At 37.1% G+C, this 19,750-nt stretch overlaps 1 protein-coding gene across 1 annotated transcript in view; it reads left to right on the top strand.

Annotated features, from left to right (window-relative positions):
* Positions 1-19,750, top strand: part of LOC140494427 (mucin-16-like) — a 112,133-nt gene that overhangs the window by 37,471 nt on the left and 54,912 nt on the right. The window contains exons 29-52 of the mRNA XM_072593610.1: positions 307-471; positions 1,403-1,537; positions 4,037-4,197; positions 4,286-4,353; positions 5,603-5,772; positions 6,360-6,386; positions 11,229-11,389; positions 11,532-11,599; positions 11,967-12,136; positions 12,295-12,321; positions 13,042-13,202; positions 13,344-13,411; positions 14,094-14,263; positions 14,422-14,448; positions 15,072-15,232; positions 15,380-15,447; positions 16,228-16,397; positions 16,555-16,581; positions 17,205-17,365; positions 17,513-17,580; positions 18,361-18,530; positions 18,688-18,714; positions 19,338-19,498; positions 19,646-19,713. Coding sequence (XP_072449711.1) covers positions 307-471; positions 1,403-1,537; positions 4,037-4,197; positions 4,286-4,353; positions 5,603-5,772; positions 6,360-6,386; positions 11,229-11,389; positions 11,532-11,599; positions 11,967-12,136; positions 12,295-12,321; positions 13,042-13,202; positions 13,344-13,411; positions 14,094-14,263; positions 14,422-14,448; positions 15,072-15,232; positions 15,380-15,447; positions 16,228-16,397; positions 16,555-16,581; positions 17,205-17,365; positions 17,513-17,580; positions 18,361-18,530; positions 18,688-18,714; positions 19,338-19,498; positions 19,646-19,713 — 2,659 coding nt within the window. The remainder of the gene's footprint in view (positions 1-306; positions 472-1,402; positions 1,538-4,036; positions 4,198-4,285; positions 4,354-5,602; positions 5,773-6,359; positions 6,387-11,228; positions 11,390-11,531; positions 11,600-11,966; positions 12,137-12,294; positions 12,322-13,041; positions 13,203-13,343; positions 13,412-14,093; positions 14,264-14,421; positions 14,449-15,071; positions 15,233-15,379; positions 15,448-16,227; positions 16,398-16,554; positions 16,582-17,204; positions 17,366-17,512; positions 17,581-18,360; positions 18,531-18,687; positions 18,715-19,337; positions 19,499-19,645; positions 19,714-19,750) is intronic.

The following is a 19,750-nucleotide window of genomic DNA, read 5'->3' as shown; positions in this document are numbered from 1 at the left end:
CCATTTAAGATAAAGTTGAAGAGAAACGTTTTTGAAACTATCTTCAAAAGGCAGTGGATGCAGAGTTCTTGAATACTTTTAAGACAGAGATATATATTTTTTTCATAAGATAGGAGTGAAAGGCTTTTGACAGAATGTGAGCAATTGATGCAATCATCATCTTAGTGAATGGAAGAGCAGGTTTGAAAAGCTGAGTGGCCAACACCTGCTCTTCATGTGTATGCTTATATGTGACTTTTGTGCTATATGGATGTTGTTCCATGCTTTTTATATACTTTATTGCATTGATTTTTATTTTACTAATAGCAGCAACAAAAGCTTTGACTGCAAATAAACAGCCAACCACTGCATCATCAACCTCTTCATCAGTTCCTGCCTTGACAAGTACAGCAGCAGCAACATCTACAGCAAGCTCAATACAAACTTCAATATCTGAAGCAATGACAGTGACATCAATCCCATCAACAAGTGGTGAGTGCAAGAGTTGTTTTGGTTATAGTTGTCCAAATTCGATTCCTTCTATTGTTCTGCAGATTTAGGAATAGATGATGGCAAGTAACAAAAGGTAAGAAGGTCATGCTAGCTGTAACTATAGAGTGTAACATAACATGCAAATGGCACATGGTTATCGATGCTTCATTGTGACTCTAATAGGTTGCTGAGTATTTTGTATTACCTATAAGTTTAGATGGTGACATTTGTCCTGTAAACCTAATAGTTTGATCAATGATTTTGCATACCTCACAAATCTATCACCTATTTTAACACCAGCTGCAGAAATGTCAACTACAAATTTATAGTTAACTATAGCAGCACAATCCTATACATCAGCTTCAGTCTCTGCAAGTACAATAATGCAAACAACTCAAGTTTACACTGCTGAAACATTGACATCTGAAGCAACAACAGTCACTACACTATGCCTATCAACAAATGGGCTGAATAAAATTTTCATCCATTCAATTCTGATTCTGTTAGAGCTACTGGAAGTTAAAAATGCACGCAGGAAAAGTGACAAAAGATTAGAGGAGCATATATTTGGTTATGGTATGAATGGATGAATCAAATGCAAATGACTATTGGGTTTATATATCCACGTCCTGCCATCTGAAGAGTCAGTGGGAGTCTCTGTGCCCAGTTTCCATCTTAGCTGTTTGTTATGCATATCCTTGTCTTCAATTACTCTCTTACTATCTATTCCTACTGCAACAATAATGCACGTTATCTTTTACAGGCCTCATCCTGATTTTAGGGACTGTCAACCTTAGTAACCTTGGTAGACTAATGTTATTTCAACATGCCATTGTTGCGTTACTGAATATATGACTATTAACCAAATGTAGAACACTACATTCATGTTTTCTGTTTACCTGAATATCTACATCATCTCTTTTCATAATAGAAACATTGATTGAAAGTACACAGGCCTCCACTGCAACAGTGCACTCTACGTCAAGTAAAATAACATCAGCAACTACCGTGAGATTTACTGAAGTATCGACAACTGAAGCGACAACAGTCACAAAATTAGCAAGTGGTGAGAAGAATAATGCTTCCTAGTCAGATGTTCCATTCTAATTTCTTTCAATTCACTGCAAATAGATTAGAAAAGTTACAACAATTGTCATAGTTTGTCATCAGCAGAGAAAATCAAGCGCAAATTACATTTGGTGTTTCTTTGCTGATGTGATCTGTTATGAGTTGTGTTTTTTTTTAATTCCTAGGATTAGGGCATCACTGGCTGGACCAGCATTTATTATCCATCCTAAATTTCCCAGAAGCGAGTTAAGAATAAACTACATTACTGTGGATCTTTTGTCATGTATAGGCCAGACCAGGAAAGGACAGCAATTTCCATCCCTACAGGACATTACTGAACCAGATGGGTCTTTCCAACAATCGAGTTATCATTATACTCTTAATTCCAGATTTTTTTTTAATTGAAATTCCACCATCCGCCATGGTGGGGTTCACTAGGCCATTGCCACCCCGTAACATTGTGGAGGAGAGATAGTAACAAATTTCAGATTTAATTGCAGATATACTAGTTTTGATAACATATTGTAGTTGACTTCAATGCATATTTATTTGTAAAATGTTAGGAGCAAAAAGATGGCCTTAAGTGAACATTGGCCTATCTGATCAAGATCCAGTTGTAATCTGATGTAACCCTATTCGCTGTCAACAACACCTCCAATCTGCAAACTTACTAACTATACCTCTTACGCTCATATCCAAATCATTTATATAAACAACAAAAAGTAGTGGACCCAGCACTGATCCTTGTGGCACTCCACTAGTCACATGCCTCCAGTCTGAAAAACAACCCTCCACCACCACCCCTGTCTTCTACCTTTGAGCCAGTTCTGCATCCAAATAGCTAGTTCTCCCTGTATTCCATGAGATCTAATCTTGTTAACCAGTCTCCCATGGGGAACATTGTCGAATGCCTTACTGAAATCCATATAGATCGCGTCCGTTGCTCTTCCCTCATCAATCCTCTTTGTTACTTCTTCAAAAAACTCAATCAAGTTTGTAAGACATGATTTCCCACGTACAAAGCCATGTTGACTGTCCCTAATCAATCCTTATCTTTCCAAATACATGTCCATCCCAGCATCGCCTCCAGGAGTAGTATGCACTTCTGATGATAGAGGGAGTCCTGCCTCGGCAGCAACCCTTAGTAAATTCAGTGTTTGGGATCTCACTGAGGCCTGCTATCCTCAAGACGTGATTAAGGATCAAGAAGATACCTACACAGTAGTTGAAGTGGGAGAAAGCCTCCAATGGATCTGTGGTGCTGTCAAATGGGACTGCCACTTAGCTTGACAACAGCCCATGCTGATAAAAAAGTCGGTCTTCCCATGTGGTAGGAAGTGATCCTGAAAATTTACAAGTGACATTTATAAAATGTCAGGAGCAACAAGATGAGGGCCTTAAGTGAACATTAATTGGGTTTGTATTACTATCAAATTTCACACAGGATGTATTTGATTCCAATGTGTCTTCAAACCCACCAGTGAGATAATATAATATCCAACCATAGAGTTACACAGCATGGAAACAGACCCTTTGGTCCAATGCTGAACATAATCCCAAACGAATCTAGTCCCGCCTGCCTCCTCCTGGTCCATATCTCTCCAAACGTTTTCTATTCGGGTACTTATCCAAATGTCTTCTCAATGTTGTAATTGTGCCCACTACCTCAGGAAGTTCATTCCACATGCGAACCACCTTCTGTGTAGAGAATTTGCCCCTCATGTCTTTTTTAAGTCTCTCTCCTCTCACCTTAAAAATGTGTCACCTAGTCTTGAAATCCCCCACCTGAGGGAAAAGTCACCTACCGTTAATCCTATCTATACCCCTCATGATGAACTTCAATAAGGCCACCTCTCAACCTCCTACGTTACAATAAAATAAATCCCAGCCTGTCCAGCCTTTCTTTGTTACTCAAACTTTCCATACCCTACAGTGTCCTAGTAAATCTCCTTTGAACCATCTCCAGCTTAATAATATCCTTCCTATACCTGGGTGACCACAACTAGACACAGTACTCCAGAAGAAGCCTCGCCAATGTTCTCAACCTGAATATGACTTCCCAACTCCTAAGCTCAAAGGACTGATCAAGAAGAGCAAGTGTGCTGAACACTTTCTTAACCACCCTGTCTATATGTGTTGCACACTTCAAAGAATTATGTACTTGAGCCCCTAGGTCCCTCTGCATTACAGCACCTTAGGCTCTAATGGAATAATATTTCAAAGTTATTTCTGAACAACCTCCTTGGTCTCGTAAATTATCCAGTGTGGAATCCCATTCCCTCAATCTAATGTTGCAGAGTAATATAAAACTGTAACAGGAAAACTTTTGTGTTTTGCTGTTTTATACTTTCCCTTAATTCCACATGACTAAATGTTTTTCTCATTTTGTGTACAATGGTTGAAATTTAATTGTGTTTGCTCTATGATGTCTCTTTTTTTAAAAATGAACAATCTGATTCATTGAATCTGCTTTGCTTTGCATCTTGCTCTGTTACAGTAGAACCCCCGATTATACCTGCAACAGTCAATCCAAATGAAGGAACTCAGGAAAGAGAATTTAACATAACCTTCACTGTACTCACACTGCCATTCACACCTAATCTACAAAATCTCAGCTCCCCATTATACCTGGCTGTATCAAGTAACATTCTTGACAATGTAAGTATATTACCAAAGTCATTTGGGAAGAATACATTATATTTCGTTCCATGTTTTATGCTAAAATGCAATGTTTAATTTTCTACAGCTCAGTAATCTGTATGCCAATAGCAAAGTGAAATCAACGTTCTTGAAATGTTGGTCTGCGCGTTTCAGGTAAGAACTTAGTTATTAATGACATATAAAGAGACAAGAAGAATCATTTCCTCAGTGTTATTGTCTGATGATTTAATTTTGCAACTGCGTTCCCGCAATCCACAACCTTGTATCAGTTCAGCAGAACTGATCCCACTAAGTGCATCACAAAGTGAATGCCACACAAAATACCCTATGTGTGAGATTGTGATATCCTTCCGACAAATTTCTTTTACAGGATGAATATATCTCAGTACTTGAAAAATGCACCTGTTAATGGTAGTTGATGCCAAAAAGGCTCTGTCTTTCTTTTGGTAACAAACAACTAATATTTGAACAGGAACAGCCACTGGCTATTGAGCTTGACAGAGCCACATAAAGATGTTAATTATTGACAACTGAGCTGTCAGTGAAGGGCATGCAATCAGACACTAAAGAGATGGTGGGAGTGATGTCAGATGGCCTACTTGACTCTTGGCTAAATTGAGGTGAGAGTTCTTCTCTGATGGGAACTGATGTCCCACCATGGCCAGGCCTGTCAAATTGCTTTGTGCCAATCCAGTGATGTGGAGGCTGAAAGGCTTTAGCTATCCTCTGTTGATTCGGTCAAGTCAATTGCACTGCATCAACCAATCTAGCTCGGAATTCTGGAATAAGCAGAATTCTCAATACGCAGAAGTTTAAAATTTACAGAACTTTGAAAGGTGCTCACGATCCATTCAAGTAGCATATCACTGGAATTCAATGTAAATATGCATTATCAATGCTAGTTAATTTGGACTGAAAATGTACTTTTATGTTTGTGTAAACCTGTTAAATTATTATTAATTACTAAACTTCTAAAAGTACATTTTTAAGTAATAATTATTTATTATTGAGGTTGTTAATGATATTTCAATCTCTGTGTTAATGCCATCCATATGACGAATCTTTACTTCACTCTTCATAACATGTTGTAAATGTTATCTGATTATCAGAGCTTTTCATTTCTGATTAGCTGTCTATAAAAATTATGAAATGCTCTCTTGACATCTTTCTAACATCATGCAGCCTGACACTGGGAAATTCCATTGCATTATGTTCCAATGAGCCACACATTGAGAAAGTTTAAGTTCTTGAATCAGAGATTGCAACAACTCTCACCAAACCTCTCTTTGAAGTCAGCAGCTTGTGTTTTTGCTTTGGTGTGAACAGATTTCAGTCCATTCAGTTCTTCAGTGTAATGCATATAATATAAAATAATAATAACAACTTCCTGTTTATGTGGCAGGCCTGCAAGTGATGGCAACAGTACAGTTGAGGCAATTTGCACCTTCAAAAAGACTGGCGATACCTCTCAAACTGATAAAGTTAAACTGTACCGCGAATTCCAAATCAACACAAAGGGCATTACCACCTTAGGAAATTATACACTGGACAGCAGTAGCCTCTACATAGATGGTAAATACTCACTTTGATTAAATATCACATTCTAAGTTCATATTTATTTTTCAGAACATTGCTGTAGTTATTTGTTTTTTCACACGTATTCTCTTTCCAGGTCACCTGTCAAACTGCTACCCTCTCACTCGCAAACAATTTACGAATTACTTGATTCAACTTCAACAATGGTCTATTTGCATTCTGCTACTCTTGATGTTCCTGATTCTTCACCCATGTTGTGTGGCCTCTCTTTCACTCACTCCAATCTCTTGTTTCCATCTTGTTGTTTTGTTCGCTCTTGATTATTCACTTCTATAAATTGAAGAAAAAACAAAACCAAACATTATTATTCTTTCTATTTTCACATGATCAATTTCTTACAGAATGCTGAACATCTTATCCAAGCAGTCACAGGCTGATTCTGGTTTACTTTATATCAACATCTCTCTCAGCAAAGCTTTCTTTGAAGCCATCAGCTCATGTTTTTGCTTTGCTGTGAACAGATTTCAGACCATTCAGTTCTTCAGAGTAATGTAATTAATTGCAATTTCATGAAACAGTTTTAGAAACAACTTAAGCAATCCTTTCCAAACATTTCTTTCCAGGTTACCATGAATCAACTGTTTTAACCAGTAAGTATGATAACAATCTTTACTATTATTGTTGATCGGTATCTCTCCAAATATTCCACTGAAGTTGTTTCACATCTAAGACTTGATAATTACATGATCTCCCAGTTGCACCTCATTACCTCAGCTGAACAGCATGCCATAAATTTGGAGACTGTCTTGCTGCCTTGTTCATTTAATTTGATGGTCTGTGCTTGACAATAATTAAAAATTATATTACAAGGTATAGCCAAGCAAACACCAATTCAGGTTTCATTGAGAATAATATGATGTGAATTGAGTTAATTTCCCGAGGTAGAAATTTATTGAAATTCCTGTTTGAAGTAGGTGAGACACTTGTATTCCAATCCACAGTAAACACATAAACCACATTCAAAATTAGGCTATGGGCTCAAATATCAAATGTATAGACTTCAAGAATAAATTCACCCAGCAAGGTTTCTTTCAGTTCCTATGTTTATTTAATGTTTGAAAAGGATGGAGACAGAAAGCAGGAAGCAATAGGCCAGTTAGCTTTACATGCGTCAAAGGGAACATGTTGAAAGCTATTATTTAAAAAAATTACGTCAGGGTACTTAAATAAGTCTGAATGATCAATGTGCAAAACAAAATTCCTGGAAATACTCAGCACATCTAGCAGGATCTGTGGAGAGAAAGCAGAGTTAAATTTAAAGGTTCAGTGACCCTTCTTCAGAACACAGAGTCAAAGTGGTTTTGTGGAGGTAAAATCATGTTTAACCAACCTGTTGGATTTATTCAAGAAAGTAACAAATGCTGTGGGTAGAGGAGAACTGGCTAGTACTAAGTATTTAGATTTTCAGAAGGCTTTTCAGAAAATTCCACAGCAAAGATATTTGTGGAAAATAAAATTTTAAGACAGCAAGGGTAGCATATTGGCACAAATAGAAGATTGGCAGGTGAACAGAAATTAGAGAATAGAAATTTTCAGGCTGGCAAAATATAATGAGTGATATGACATGGGAATCAGTGCTGTGACGCCAACAGTTTACAAATAATATGAATGATTTGAATGAAGGGGCACGGAGTATGGCTGCCAAATTTTCTGATGATACAAAAACATTTAAATAATTAAATTGTGAAGAGAACATTAAGATGGGAACCTAAATTGTAGATTGAGTATACAGGAGGATGAGAGTAGTGAGGTCAGAGATAAGGTTGCAAAGTCATAAGAAGGCACCAGCAAGCAAGAAGTTGGTTTGAAGTGTGTCTATTTCAACATCAGGAGCATCTGGAATAAGGTGGGTGAACTTGCAGCACGTGTTGGTACCTGGAATTTCGATGTTGTGGCTATTTCTGAGACTTGGAGAAAGCAGGGACAGGAATGGTTATTGCAGGTTCTGGGATTTCAATGTTTTAGTAAGAACAGAGAAAATGGTAAAAGAGAGAGGGGAGGGCAGCATTGTTAGTTGAGACAGTATTATTGTTGCAGAAATGACTTCTGAGGACTCATCTACTGAGGTAGCATGGGCTAAGGTTAGAAACAGGAAAGGAGAGGTCACCCTGTTGGGGGTCTTCTTTTGGCCTCCGAATAGTTCCAGAGATGTAAAGGATAGGATAGCAGAGACAATCCTCGATAGGAGTGAGAGTGACATGGTAGTTGTTATGGGGTCTTTAACTTTCCAAATATTGACTGGGAATACTATAGTTCAAGTACTTTAGATGAGTCAGTTTTTGTCCAAAGTGTGCAGGAGGGTTTCCTGGCACAGTATGTAGACAGGCCAACAAGGGGCAAGGCCACGTTAGATTTGGTACTGGGTAATAAACTCGGCCAGGTGTTAGATTTGGAGGTAGGTGACCATTTTGGAGATAGTGACCATAATTTGGTTATGTTTACTTTAGTTATGGAAAGGGATAGGTATATACTGCAGGGCAAGAGTTATAGCTGGGGGAAAGGCAATTACGATGTGATTAGGCAAGATTTAGGCATAAAAGGGGAAAGTAAACTGCAGGGGATTGGCACAATTGAAATGTGGAGCTTATTCAAGGAACAGCTACTGCGGATCCTTGTTAAGTATGTACCTGTCAGGCAGGGAGGAAATTGTTGAGCACAGGAGCCATGGTTTACTAAGGAAGTTGGATCTCTTGTCAAGAGGAGGAAAGCTTATGATAGGATGAGATGTGATGGCTCAGTTGGGCACTTGAGAATTACAAGTTATCCAGGAAAGACCTAAAGAGAGAGTTAAGAATGGCCAAGAGGGGACATGAAAAGTCATTGGCAAATTGGATCAAGAAAACCCTAAGGCTTTCTATGGATATATTAGGAATAAAAGAATAACAAGAGTAAGATTAGGGACAATCAAAGATAGTAGTAGGAAGTAGTGCGTGGAATCAGAGGAGATAGGGGAAGCGCTAAATGAATACTTTTCATTAGTATTCACACTGGAAAAAGACAATATTGTCAAGGAGAATACTGAGATGCAGGCTACTAGACTAGATGGGATTGAGGTTCATAAGGAGAAGGAGTTAGTAATTCTGGAAAATGTATAAATGGATAAGTCCCCTGGGCCAGATGAGATTTATCCTTGGTTTCTCTGGGAAGCCAGGGAGCAGGTTGCTGAGCCTTTGGCTTTGACTTTTATGTTGTCATTGTCTATAGGAATAGTGCCAGAAGACTGGAATATAGTAAATGTTGTCCCCTTGTTCAAGAAAGGGAGTAGAGACAACCCTGGTAATTATAGACCAGTGAGCCTTACTTCGGTTTTGGGTAAAGTATTGGAAAGGGTTTTAAGAGATAGGATTTATAATTATCTAGAAAGGAATAAGTTGATTAGAGATAGTCAACATAGTTTTCTGAAGGGTAGGTCGTGCCTCACAAACCTTCTTGAGTTCTTTGAGAAGGTGACCAAACAGGTGGATGAGGGTAAAGCAGTTGATGTGGTGTATATGGATATCAGTAAGGTGTTTGATAATGTTCCCCACAGTAGGCTAATGCACAAAATATGGAGGCATGGGATTGAGGGTGATTTAGGAGTTTGGATCAGAAATTGGCTTGCTGAAAGAAGACATAGGGTGGTGGTTGATGGGAAATGTTCATCCTGGAATTCAGTCACTAGTGGTGTACCACAATGATCTGTTTTGGATCCAATGCTGTTTGTCATTTTTATAAATGTCCTGAATGAGGGCATAGAAGGATGGGTTAGTAAATTTAGTAAAGAGTTGTGGATAGTGACGAAGGATATTGTAGGTTGCCAAGGGACACAGATTAGCTGCAGAGTTAGGCTGAGAGGTGGCAAATGTGGAAAATTTAATGTGGAAAAGTGTGAGGTACTTCACTTTGGAAAGAATAACAGGAATAAAGAGTCGTGGGCTAATGGTAAGATTCTTGGTAATGTAGACAAGCAGACAGATCTCATTGTCCAGGTACATAGATCCTTGAAAGCTGCCACCCAGGTTGATAGGGTTGTTAAAAAGTTAGTAATTCAGATGGCTAATCGATTGTTCTCATTTGCGTGAAAGAGAATTGAATACAAAAGTGAGGATGTTCGGCTTTTGTTCTGTGGCAATGAATGAGAACACATAAGATGTACAGGATAAAGTAGTGGTCACCTTATATAGGGAAAAATGGAAAGACGTTGAAAGCAGTTCAGCAAAGGATCACAATACTCATACCTGGAAGGGCTGGGATGTCTAATGAAGCAATGTCAGATAAACAAGGTTTGTAACGACTGGGTTTTTGAATAGTAAGAGGCAACTTTGATGAAACATAAAAGATCGTGAGGGAACTCTTCAGGGTAAATGTGGAAAGAATATTTCCTGAGAAGGGAAAATATAGAACAAAGGTTCAGAGAAGAAAAGTAAAGGTTACATACTAAAATATAGGTGGGGTAAAAAGATTTCTTAGAACGGTTTGTGAATCTTGGAAACTGTTTTCCTGAAAAGAAGATGGCAGCAGAATATCTGAATGGTTTGAAGGCAGAGGTGAAAAGTTATCAAAAGTTATCTGGAATGTGCATTTGAGGCAACAATCAGATCATTTATAAACATATTGTATGCTGCAGCAGGCTTGTGAGGCTGAGTGGATTACCCTGCTCATTGTTCCGATACTCACTTCTTTGATTTTATTAAAATGATAACAAATCAAAACAAATTCATGACTGATACCACATCATATATGGCCAGTTTATATCACATCATTGTAAAAGTAATGTACTGATGTGGAGCTACATGATTCATAATTGCCCTGCATAATCATTTGTTGAAATTCTGAAATGCTTATCAATGAAGGTGCAAGAAGCAGTTATATCGGATCTTCTCTGTCCTGTATCTTTGAAGTGAGGAAAATTAAGACACTGATCCGAAGGGGAATCTGTAAACAGCACATGAATGGAATAGTGTATCTGAAACCAAACCTTTCAACCAAATTCAAGATTCCAAATTGCTAACTGATTCACCGAAATAAGCAAGACTTAGAGCCTTGATTAAAAAGGCAAGGCATTACAAGAGTTAAATAAAGCTCTTTGTTCGGCATTGACACAAATGACATTGCAAAAAACATTGCGATTTCGAATTGACATGCATCTATTTCTGGACTTCAAGACAACAATTTATTTATCAAATTAAGTTACTTTTTGTGCAATTAAACTATTGGAAAATGATGTTCTTACAACTTGTTCTATTCTCTGCCTAATATTTCCCGATTGTTTGGTCATCTGTAGTTGTAGAAAACATCATGATGTCTAATGGACTAGCATGCATGTCTGAATTTCATGAAAATCTCATGGTTGTCGGAGAAACAAGTCAATTTATCTGCATATTGCTGTCACTGCAAATAATGTTCTTACAGCTTGTTTTATTCTCTAACATTTCCCTTATGTTTACTAATAGCAACATTACCAACTGTGACCACAACACAACTTCCAAGCGGTGAAGGGGAGCCCGTTGAATTCAATGTGACCTTTGTCATCACCAACTTAGAGTTTACAGAGAGTCTACAAAATTCCAGTTCTTTGCTGTATAACTCTGTGTCAAGTAATATTTCCTATCAGGTAATCAATACATTAGACTGTGAAAATACATCACTTTCCAGACACATTTGTGTTGTGACGCAGAATGAAAGTAATACCTGATATAATTATATCAGCCATCAATGAGAGCTTCTCCCTCAAACATTGATCCTGTTTTTTGCAGCTCACTGACCTGTACAACAAGAGCAAAATCAATAAAAGATTTTCAGATTGTAAAGCTGTTTCCTTCAGGTGAAGTATTTCAATATTCGACACCAAAAATATGTATCAACACTAATTATAAATGTGAACCTGCATCATGGAAGGGGAACTTGAAAGACATGAAAACCTTTTAAATTACTCATAGCTGCATACATTTACAGTTTATGTTACGATGTGAATCTCATGTTCGTTTGCCTTGACATTCAGTTTACCTACAGACACAGTGTTGGAGAGCAAACAATTGTGTTCAAAACTAAATTACTGATATATAAAGGATGTGTGCAACTTCAATAATTGAAATGGGAGGGTTTAAAGTTTCTAATCACAAAGATTAATAATCAGATCAGAACAATTCATACCATTTGGTTGAACACTTTTTTCCATTTTGATTTAACAGCCCAGCAGATGTTGGTAATACCCGTGTGTACGCAATCTGTACATTCAGAAATGATTCTGATCCTCCGGAGGTGAACAGAATTACTGTGTACCGAACATTCCGAGACAACACCAAGAATATCTCCACTTTAGGAATATATATATTGGACAACAACAGCCTCTATGTTAATGGTATATCCATTAAAAAAAGATATAATAATAATTTATTTCAATATGTTATTTGGATTGAATTTAGCTATGAGTTTTAAAATGATAACATTATTCTATTCTATGTTGATGGTTTTTCACCCAATACATACCACTCTAAATGTAAGACTTTAATCTTACAGGTTACCATGAAACAACTCCTTTACCAAGTAAGTGATATTCAAGAACCTTTGTTCTGTTTGTACATATTTCGATTAACAAGAATAGAAGGAAACAACATCCTTACTAATGTCCCTTCATTTCTTGTCAAAAAGAATCAGGTTATTTCCAAATGATGATTTTCACTTGCATCTCTTACACCCTATAATTCCCACTTAATCACTGTTTGAAATTCTGAAATTGCTGATTGATGAAAGTTTAGCTCACATTTCTGAAACAGTCGTACTCATCTCTCTTCAATTTGAAAAGTATTTGGCCAGAACACTGAAAATATATGAACCGACAAGATAAACTGCATTTGAATCAGAATTTGCACCTAAATATAAAATTACACATCACAAATGGACACACAAAATAAGCAGGCTATTGTTACTCCATATAGAGTCATACAGATGTACAGCATGGAAACAGATCCTTCAGTCCAACATGTCCATGCTGACCAGATATCCTAGATTAATCAAGTCCCATTTGTCAGCATTTGGCCAATAGCATTACATTTCAAGAGCAGAGATGACTGCATAATCTAACCTACTCACTTCATGTTAAGGAAAACTGTAAGATTTCTAATAAGTAAACATGTATGTCAACATTTCAAGAACATTTGATTTGTTGTAGGATGTATAAAGGTAAATTATCTGCAGTTGGGTCTCATAACATTCTTACACATTATTCTATTCTTTATCGAACATTTCTCTTATGTTTGCTAACAGCGAAATTACCAACTGTGACCACAACAGAAACTCCAAGCATTGAAAGAAAGCCCATTGAATTCAATGTGACCTTTGTTACCACGAGCTTGGAGCTTACAGAGAGTCTGCAAAATTCCAGTTCTTCACTGTACAACTCTGTCTCAAATAATATCTCCTCTCAGGTAATCAATACTTTACACTAGCCTGTGAAAATACATCACTTTCCAGACACATTAGCATGGTGACATGAAATGAAAGTTGTTGTGATTATATCAAACGTCAGCGAGAGCTTCTCCCACAAATACTGATCAATTTTTTTGCAGCTCACTGACCTGTACAAGAAGAGCAACATTAATACAAAATTTTCAGATTGTAAAGTTGTTTCCTTCAGGTGAGATATTTCATTACACTATCAGCATCAGTTATAAATAAGAGCTTGCATCATGGAAGGGCCACTTGAACAACATGGAAATATTTAAAATTAGTACTGGCTGTATAGTTTGACAGCATTATATCACTATGTGGCATGGAACTGATTTTATGCATTTCACATTGGTTTGCCTTGAAGTTCAGTTTGTCTTCTGACTCAATGTTACGGAGCAAGCAACTATGTTCAAAACCAGTTCTTTCGAAAATCAATTGAACTTTTAGCAATTATATAAATTACTGATAGACAGAATATACACAACTTCAGTGGGAGGGTGTTTGCATGTTCTCCCCATATCTGTGGTTTACTCTGGGTGCTCCAGTTTGCTCCACAATCCAAAGAAGTGCAGAATAGGTGAATTGGCCATGTTAATTTGCCCATATTGTTCAGGGATGTGTAGGTTCGGTGCATTAGTCAGGGGAAAATGTAGATTAAAGGAGAATGGGATGGGGTAGGATACTCTTAGGAGCATTGGTGTAGACTTGTTGGGCCGAATGGCCTGTTTCCACATTGAAGGGATTCTGTGCAATGCAACATCAGTGATTGAAATGGGAGGGTTTTAGATTTCTAATCAAAAAGTTCTATAATCTGTTCAGAATTATCGGTGCCATTTGGATAAACACTTTATTCCGCTTTCTTTTAACAGCCCTGCAGATGATGCTAGTACTCGTGTGTACGCAATCTGTACATTCAGAAATGATTCTGATCCTCAGGAGGTGAACAGAGTTACCGTGTACCGAACATTCCGAGACAACACCGAGAATATATCTACATTAGGACAACATACATTGGACAATAACAGCCTCTACGTAAATGGTATTTCCATATAAAGAGATAGAATGTTCATACTTTTTCACTGTGTAATTTGGATTGAATTTAGCTATGATTTTTAATACTGCAAATGTATTGAATTCGATGTTTATAACTTTCCACCTCACAAATAACAATCTAAACACGTGACTTTAATCTTACAGGTTACCATGAAACAACTCCTTTACCGAGTAAGTAATATTCATGAACCTTTGTTCTATTTGTATTTATTTTGATTAACATGACAAGATAGAAGAAGTTCCTTCCTATTATCTCTTTAAATATTATCAATGAGCTTCATGTTATTTCTGAAAGAGTGTTTACATTTGCATCACCTGCATCCTAGTCTTCCCTATTAATCACTGTTTGGTATCCTGAAATTGCTGACCTATGAAGGTTCAACTCATAATTTTCTATGAGGTCTTAATAATCTCTCTCTTTGACTTGAGGAATAATAAGACAATCACGGTGCATATAGTTGCACCAAGCTGACTGCACTGAAGCCAGAATTTCTTCCCAAGTATAAAATTCCACATCACTGATGGACACACAGAATGAAAACCGTTTTAATTCCTCCATATCAATGAAATATAATTCAAAAGCAGACATGGTTGCATAATCTGCACCTATTCATCTTTTGTTGACAAAACAACATTGGCATCTGTAATGGGCAAGCATGTATGTCTGTATTACAAAAAGATTTGACTGTTTGTAGGAGAACAAAGATAGTTATCTGGAATTAGCTCTCATACAAATGATGTTCTTACACCTTGTTCAATTCTCTGTCTAATATTTACCTTATGTTTGCTAATAGCGACATTACCAACTGTGACCACAACACAACCTCCCAGTGTCGAACGGAAGCCCATTGAATTCAACGTGACCTTTGTTATCACTAACTTGGAACTTACAGAGGACCTACAAAATTCCAGTTCTTCGCTGTACAATTCTGTGTCAAATAATATTTCCTATCAGGTAATCAATACATTCCAAAAGCCTGTGAAATTATGTCACTTTCCGGACGCAATTGTATCGTTACACATCATGGAAGTAATAGATGATACAATTAGATCAAGTGTAAATGAGAGCTTCACCCTCAAATATCAATCCACTTTTTTGCAGCTCACTACCCTGTACAACAAGAGCAACATTAATGCAAGTTTTTCAGACTGTAAAGTTGTTTCCTTCAGGTGAGATATTTCATTTCTGTATGTTGAAAATATATATCAACATTAATTATAATTAAGAGCTTGTATCATGGAAGGGTAATTTGAACTGTGTGAAAACATTTAAATTTGCGAATTGATGTATAAATTAAGAGGGATATTCTACCATGTTCCGTAGACCTGATTTCTATGCATGTCATGTTCAGTTCAGGCATTGAGGTTCAGTTTACCTTGGAACACGGTGTTGGAGGTCAAGGCACTGTCTTCCAAATCGTTCTTTTTAATCAAGTGAATTTTTAATATGTGCATAAATTACTAATGTATGTGTGTGAATCACTAATGGTGGCATGGTGGCTCAGTGGTTATAACTGCTAACACACAGCGCCAAGGATGTTGAGTTCAAGTCCAGACGGAGGCCATTGTCTGTGTGGCGTTTGCACATTATCCCCGTATTTGTGGGCTTCCTCCAGGTGCTTTGGTTTCCTCCTGTAATCCAAACATGTGAAGTATAGGTCAATTGGCAATGCTAATTTGCCCACATTCTACGGGGACGTGTAATTTTGGTGCATTTATCAGAGGTAAATGTAGAGTAAAAGGGAATGGGTTTGGGTAGGATACTCTTTGGAGAGCCGTTGTGGACTTGTTGGGCCGAACACCCTGTTTCTACAATGTAGGGATTCTGTGTAACGCACATCAGTGATTGAAATGGGAGGGTGTTAGATTTCTAATCACAAAGTTCAGCAATCTATTCAGAAATATCGATGGCATTTGGATAAACACTTTTATTCTGTTTTCTTTTAACAGCCCAGCAGATGATGCTAATACTCGTGTGTACGCAATCTGTACATTCAGAAATGATTCTGATCTTCAGAAGGTGAACAGAGTTACCGTGTACCGAACATTCCGAGACAACACCGAGAATATATCTACATTAGGACAACATACATTGGACAATAACAGCCTCTACGTAAATGGTATTTCCATATAAAGAGATAGGATGTTCATACTTTTTCACTGTGTAATTTGGATTGAATTTAGCTATGATTTTAAAACTGCAAATTTATTGAATTCTATGTTGATGGCTTTCTACCTCACAGATAACAATCTAAACACATGACTTTAACCTTACAGGTTACCATGAAACAACTCCTTTACCGAGTAAGTAATATTCATGAACCTTTGTTCTATTTGTATTTATTTTGATTAACATGACAAGATAGAAGAAGTTCCTTCCTATTATCTCTTTAAATATTATCAATGAGCTTCATGTTACTTCTGAAAGAGTGTTTACATTTGCATCACCTGCATCCTAGTCTTCCCTATTAATCACTGTTTGGTATCCTGAAATTGCTGACCTATGAAGGTTCAACTCATAATTTTCTATGAGGTCATAATAATCTCTCTCTTTGATTTGAGGAATAATAAGACAATAACGGTGCATATAGTTGCACCAAGCTGACTGTACTGAAGCCAGAATTTCCTCCCAAGTATAAAATTCCACATCACTGATGGACACACAGAATGAAAACCGTTTTAATTCCTCCATATCAATGAAATATAATTCAAAAGCAGACATGGTTGCATAATCTGCACCTATTCATCTTTTGTTGACAAAACAACATTGGCATCTGTAATGGGCAAGCATGTATGTCTGTATTACAAAAAGATTTGACTGTTTGTAGGAGAACAAAGATAGTTATCTGGAATTAGCTCTCATACAAATGATGTTCTTACACCTTGTTCAATTCTCTGTCTAATATTTACCTTATGTTTGCTAATAGCGACATTACCAACTGTGACCACAACACAACCTCCCAGTGTCGAACGGAAGCCCATTGAATTCAACGTGACCTTTGTTATCACTAACTTGGAACTTACAGAGGACCTACAAAATTCCAGTTCTTCGCTGTACAATTCTGTGTCAAATAATATTTCCTATCAGGTAATCAATACATTCCAAAAGCCTGTGAAATTATGTCACTTTCCGGACGCAATTGTATCGTTACACATCATGGAAGTAATAGATGATACAATTAGATCAAGTGTAAATGAGAGCTTCACCCTCAAATATCAATCCACTTTTTTGCAGCTCACTACCCTGTACAACAAGAGCAACATTAATGCAAGTTTTTCAGACTGTAAAGTTGTTTCCTTCAGGTGAGATATTTCATTTCTGTATGTTGAAAATATATATCAACATTAATTATAATTAAGAGCTTGTATCATGGAAGGGTAATTTGAACTGTGTGAAAACATTTAAATTTGCGAATTGATGTATAAATTAAGAGGGATATTCTACCATGTTCCGTAGACCTGATTTCTATGCATGTCATGTTCAGTTCAGGCATTGAGGTTCAGTTTACCTTGGAACACGGTGTTGGAGGTCAAGGCACTGTCTTCCAAATCGTTCTTTTTAATCAAGTGAATTTTTAATATGTGCATAAATTACTAATGTATGTGTGTGAATCACTAATGGTGGCATGGTGGCTCAGTGGTTATAACTGCTAACACACAGCGCCAAGGATGTTGAGTTCAAGTCCAGACGGAGGCCATTGTCTGTGTGGCGTTTGCACATTATCCCCGTATTTGTGGGCTTCCTCCAGGTGCTTTGGTTTCCTCCTGTAATCCAAACATGTGAAGTATAGGTCAATTGGCAATGCTAATTTGCCCACATTCTACGGGGACGTGTAATTTTGGTGCATTTATCAGAGGTAAATGTAGAGTAAAAGGGAATGGGTTTGGGTAGGATACTCTTTGGAGAGCCGTTGTGGACTTGTTGGGCCGAACACCCTGTTTCTACAATGTAGGGATTCTGTGTAACGCACATCAGTGATTGAAATGGGAGGGTGTTAGATTTCTAATCACAAAGTTCAGCAATCTATTCAGAAATATCGATGGCATTTGGATAAACACTTTTATTCTGTTTTCTTTTAACAGCCCAGCAGATGATGCTAATACTCGTGTGTACGCAATCTGTACATTCAGAAATGATTCTGATCTTCAGAAGGTGAACAGAGTTACCGTGTACCGAACATTCCGAGACAACACCGAGAATATATCTACATTAGGACAACATACATTGGACAATAACAGCCTCTACGTAAATGGTATTTCCATATAAAGAGATAGGATGTTCATACTTTTTCACTGTGTAATTTGGATTGAATTTAGCTATGATTTTAAAACTGCAAATTTATTGAATTCTATGTTGATGGCTTTCTACCTCACAGATAACAATCTAAACACATGACTTTAACCTTACAGGTTACCATGAAACAACTCCTTTACCGAGTAAGTAATATTCATGAACCTTTGTTCTATTTGTATTTATTTTGATTAACATGACAAGATAGAAGAAGTTCCTTCCTATTATCTCTTTAAATATTATCAATGAGCTTCATGTTACTTCTGAAAGAGTGTTTACATTTGCATCACCTGCATCCTAGTCTTCCCTATTAATCACTGTTTGGTATCCTGAAATTGCTGACCTATGAAGGTTCAACTCATAATTTTCTATGAGGTCTTAATAATCTCTCTCTTTGATTTGAGGAATAATAAGACAATAACGGTGCATATAGTTGCACCAAGCTGACTGTACTGAAGCCAGAATTTCCTCCCAAGTATAAAATTCCACATCACTGATGGACACACAGAATGAAAACCGTTTTAATTCCTCCATATCAATGAAATATAATTCAAAAGCAGACATGGTTGCATAATCTGCACCTATTCATCTTTTGTTGACAAAACAACATTGGCATCTGTAATGGGCAAGCATGTATGTCTGTATTACAAAAAGATTTGACTGTTTGTAGGAGAACAAAGATAGTTATCTGGAATTAGCTCTCATACAAATGATGTTCTTACACCTTGTTCAATTCTCTGTCTAATATTTACCTTATGTTTGCTAATAGCGACATTACCAACTGTGACCACAACACAACCTCCCAGTGTCGAACGGAAGCCCATTGAATTCAACGTGACCTTTGTTATCACTAACTTGGAGCTTACAGAGGACCTACAAAATTCCAGTTCTTCGCTGTACAATTCTGTGTCAAATAATATTTCCTATCAGGTAATCAATACATTCCAAAAGCCTGTGAAATTATGTCACTTTCCGGACACAATTGTATCGTTACACATCATGGAAGTAATACATGATACAACTAGATCAAGTGTAAATGAGAGCTTCACCCTCAAATACCAATCCACTTTTTTGCAGCTCACTACCCTGTACAACAAGAGCAACATTAATGCAAGTTTTTCAGACTGTAAAGTTGTTTCCTTCAGGTGAGATATTTCATTTCTGTATGTTGAAAATATATGT

Source organism: Chiloscyllium punctatum, chromosome 24, assembly GCF_047496795.1.
Source record: "Chiloscyllium punctatum isolate Juve2018m chromosome 24, sChiPun1.3, whole genome shotgun sequence".
Taxonomy (NCBI): Eukaryota; Metazoa; Chordata; class Chondrichthyes; order Orectolobiformes; family Hemiscylliidae; genus Chiloscyllium; species Chiloscyllium punctatum.
Note: the sequence above shows the minus strand (reverse complement) of the source record. Positions and strands in the feature narration are given on the sequence as shown.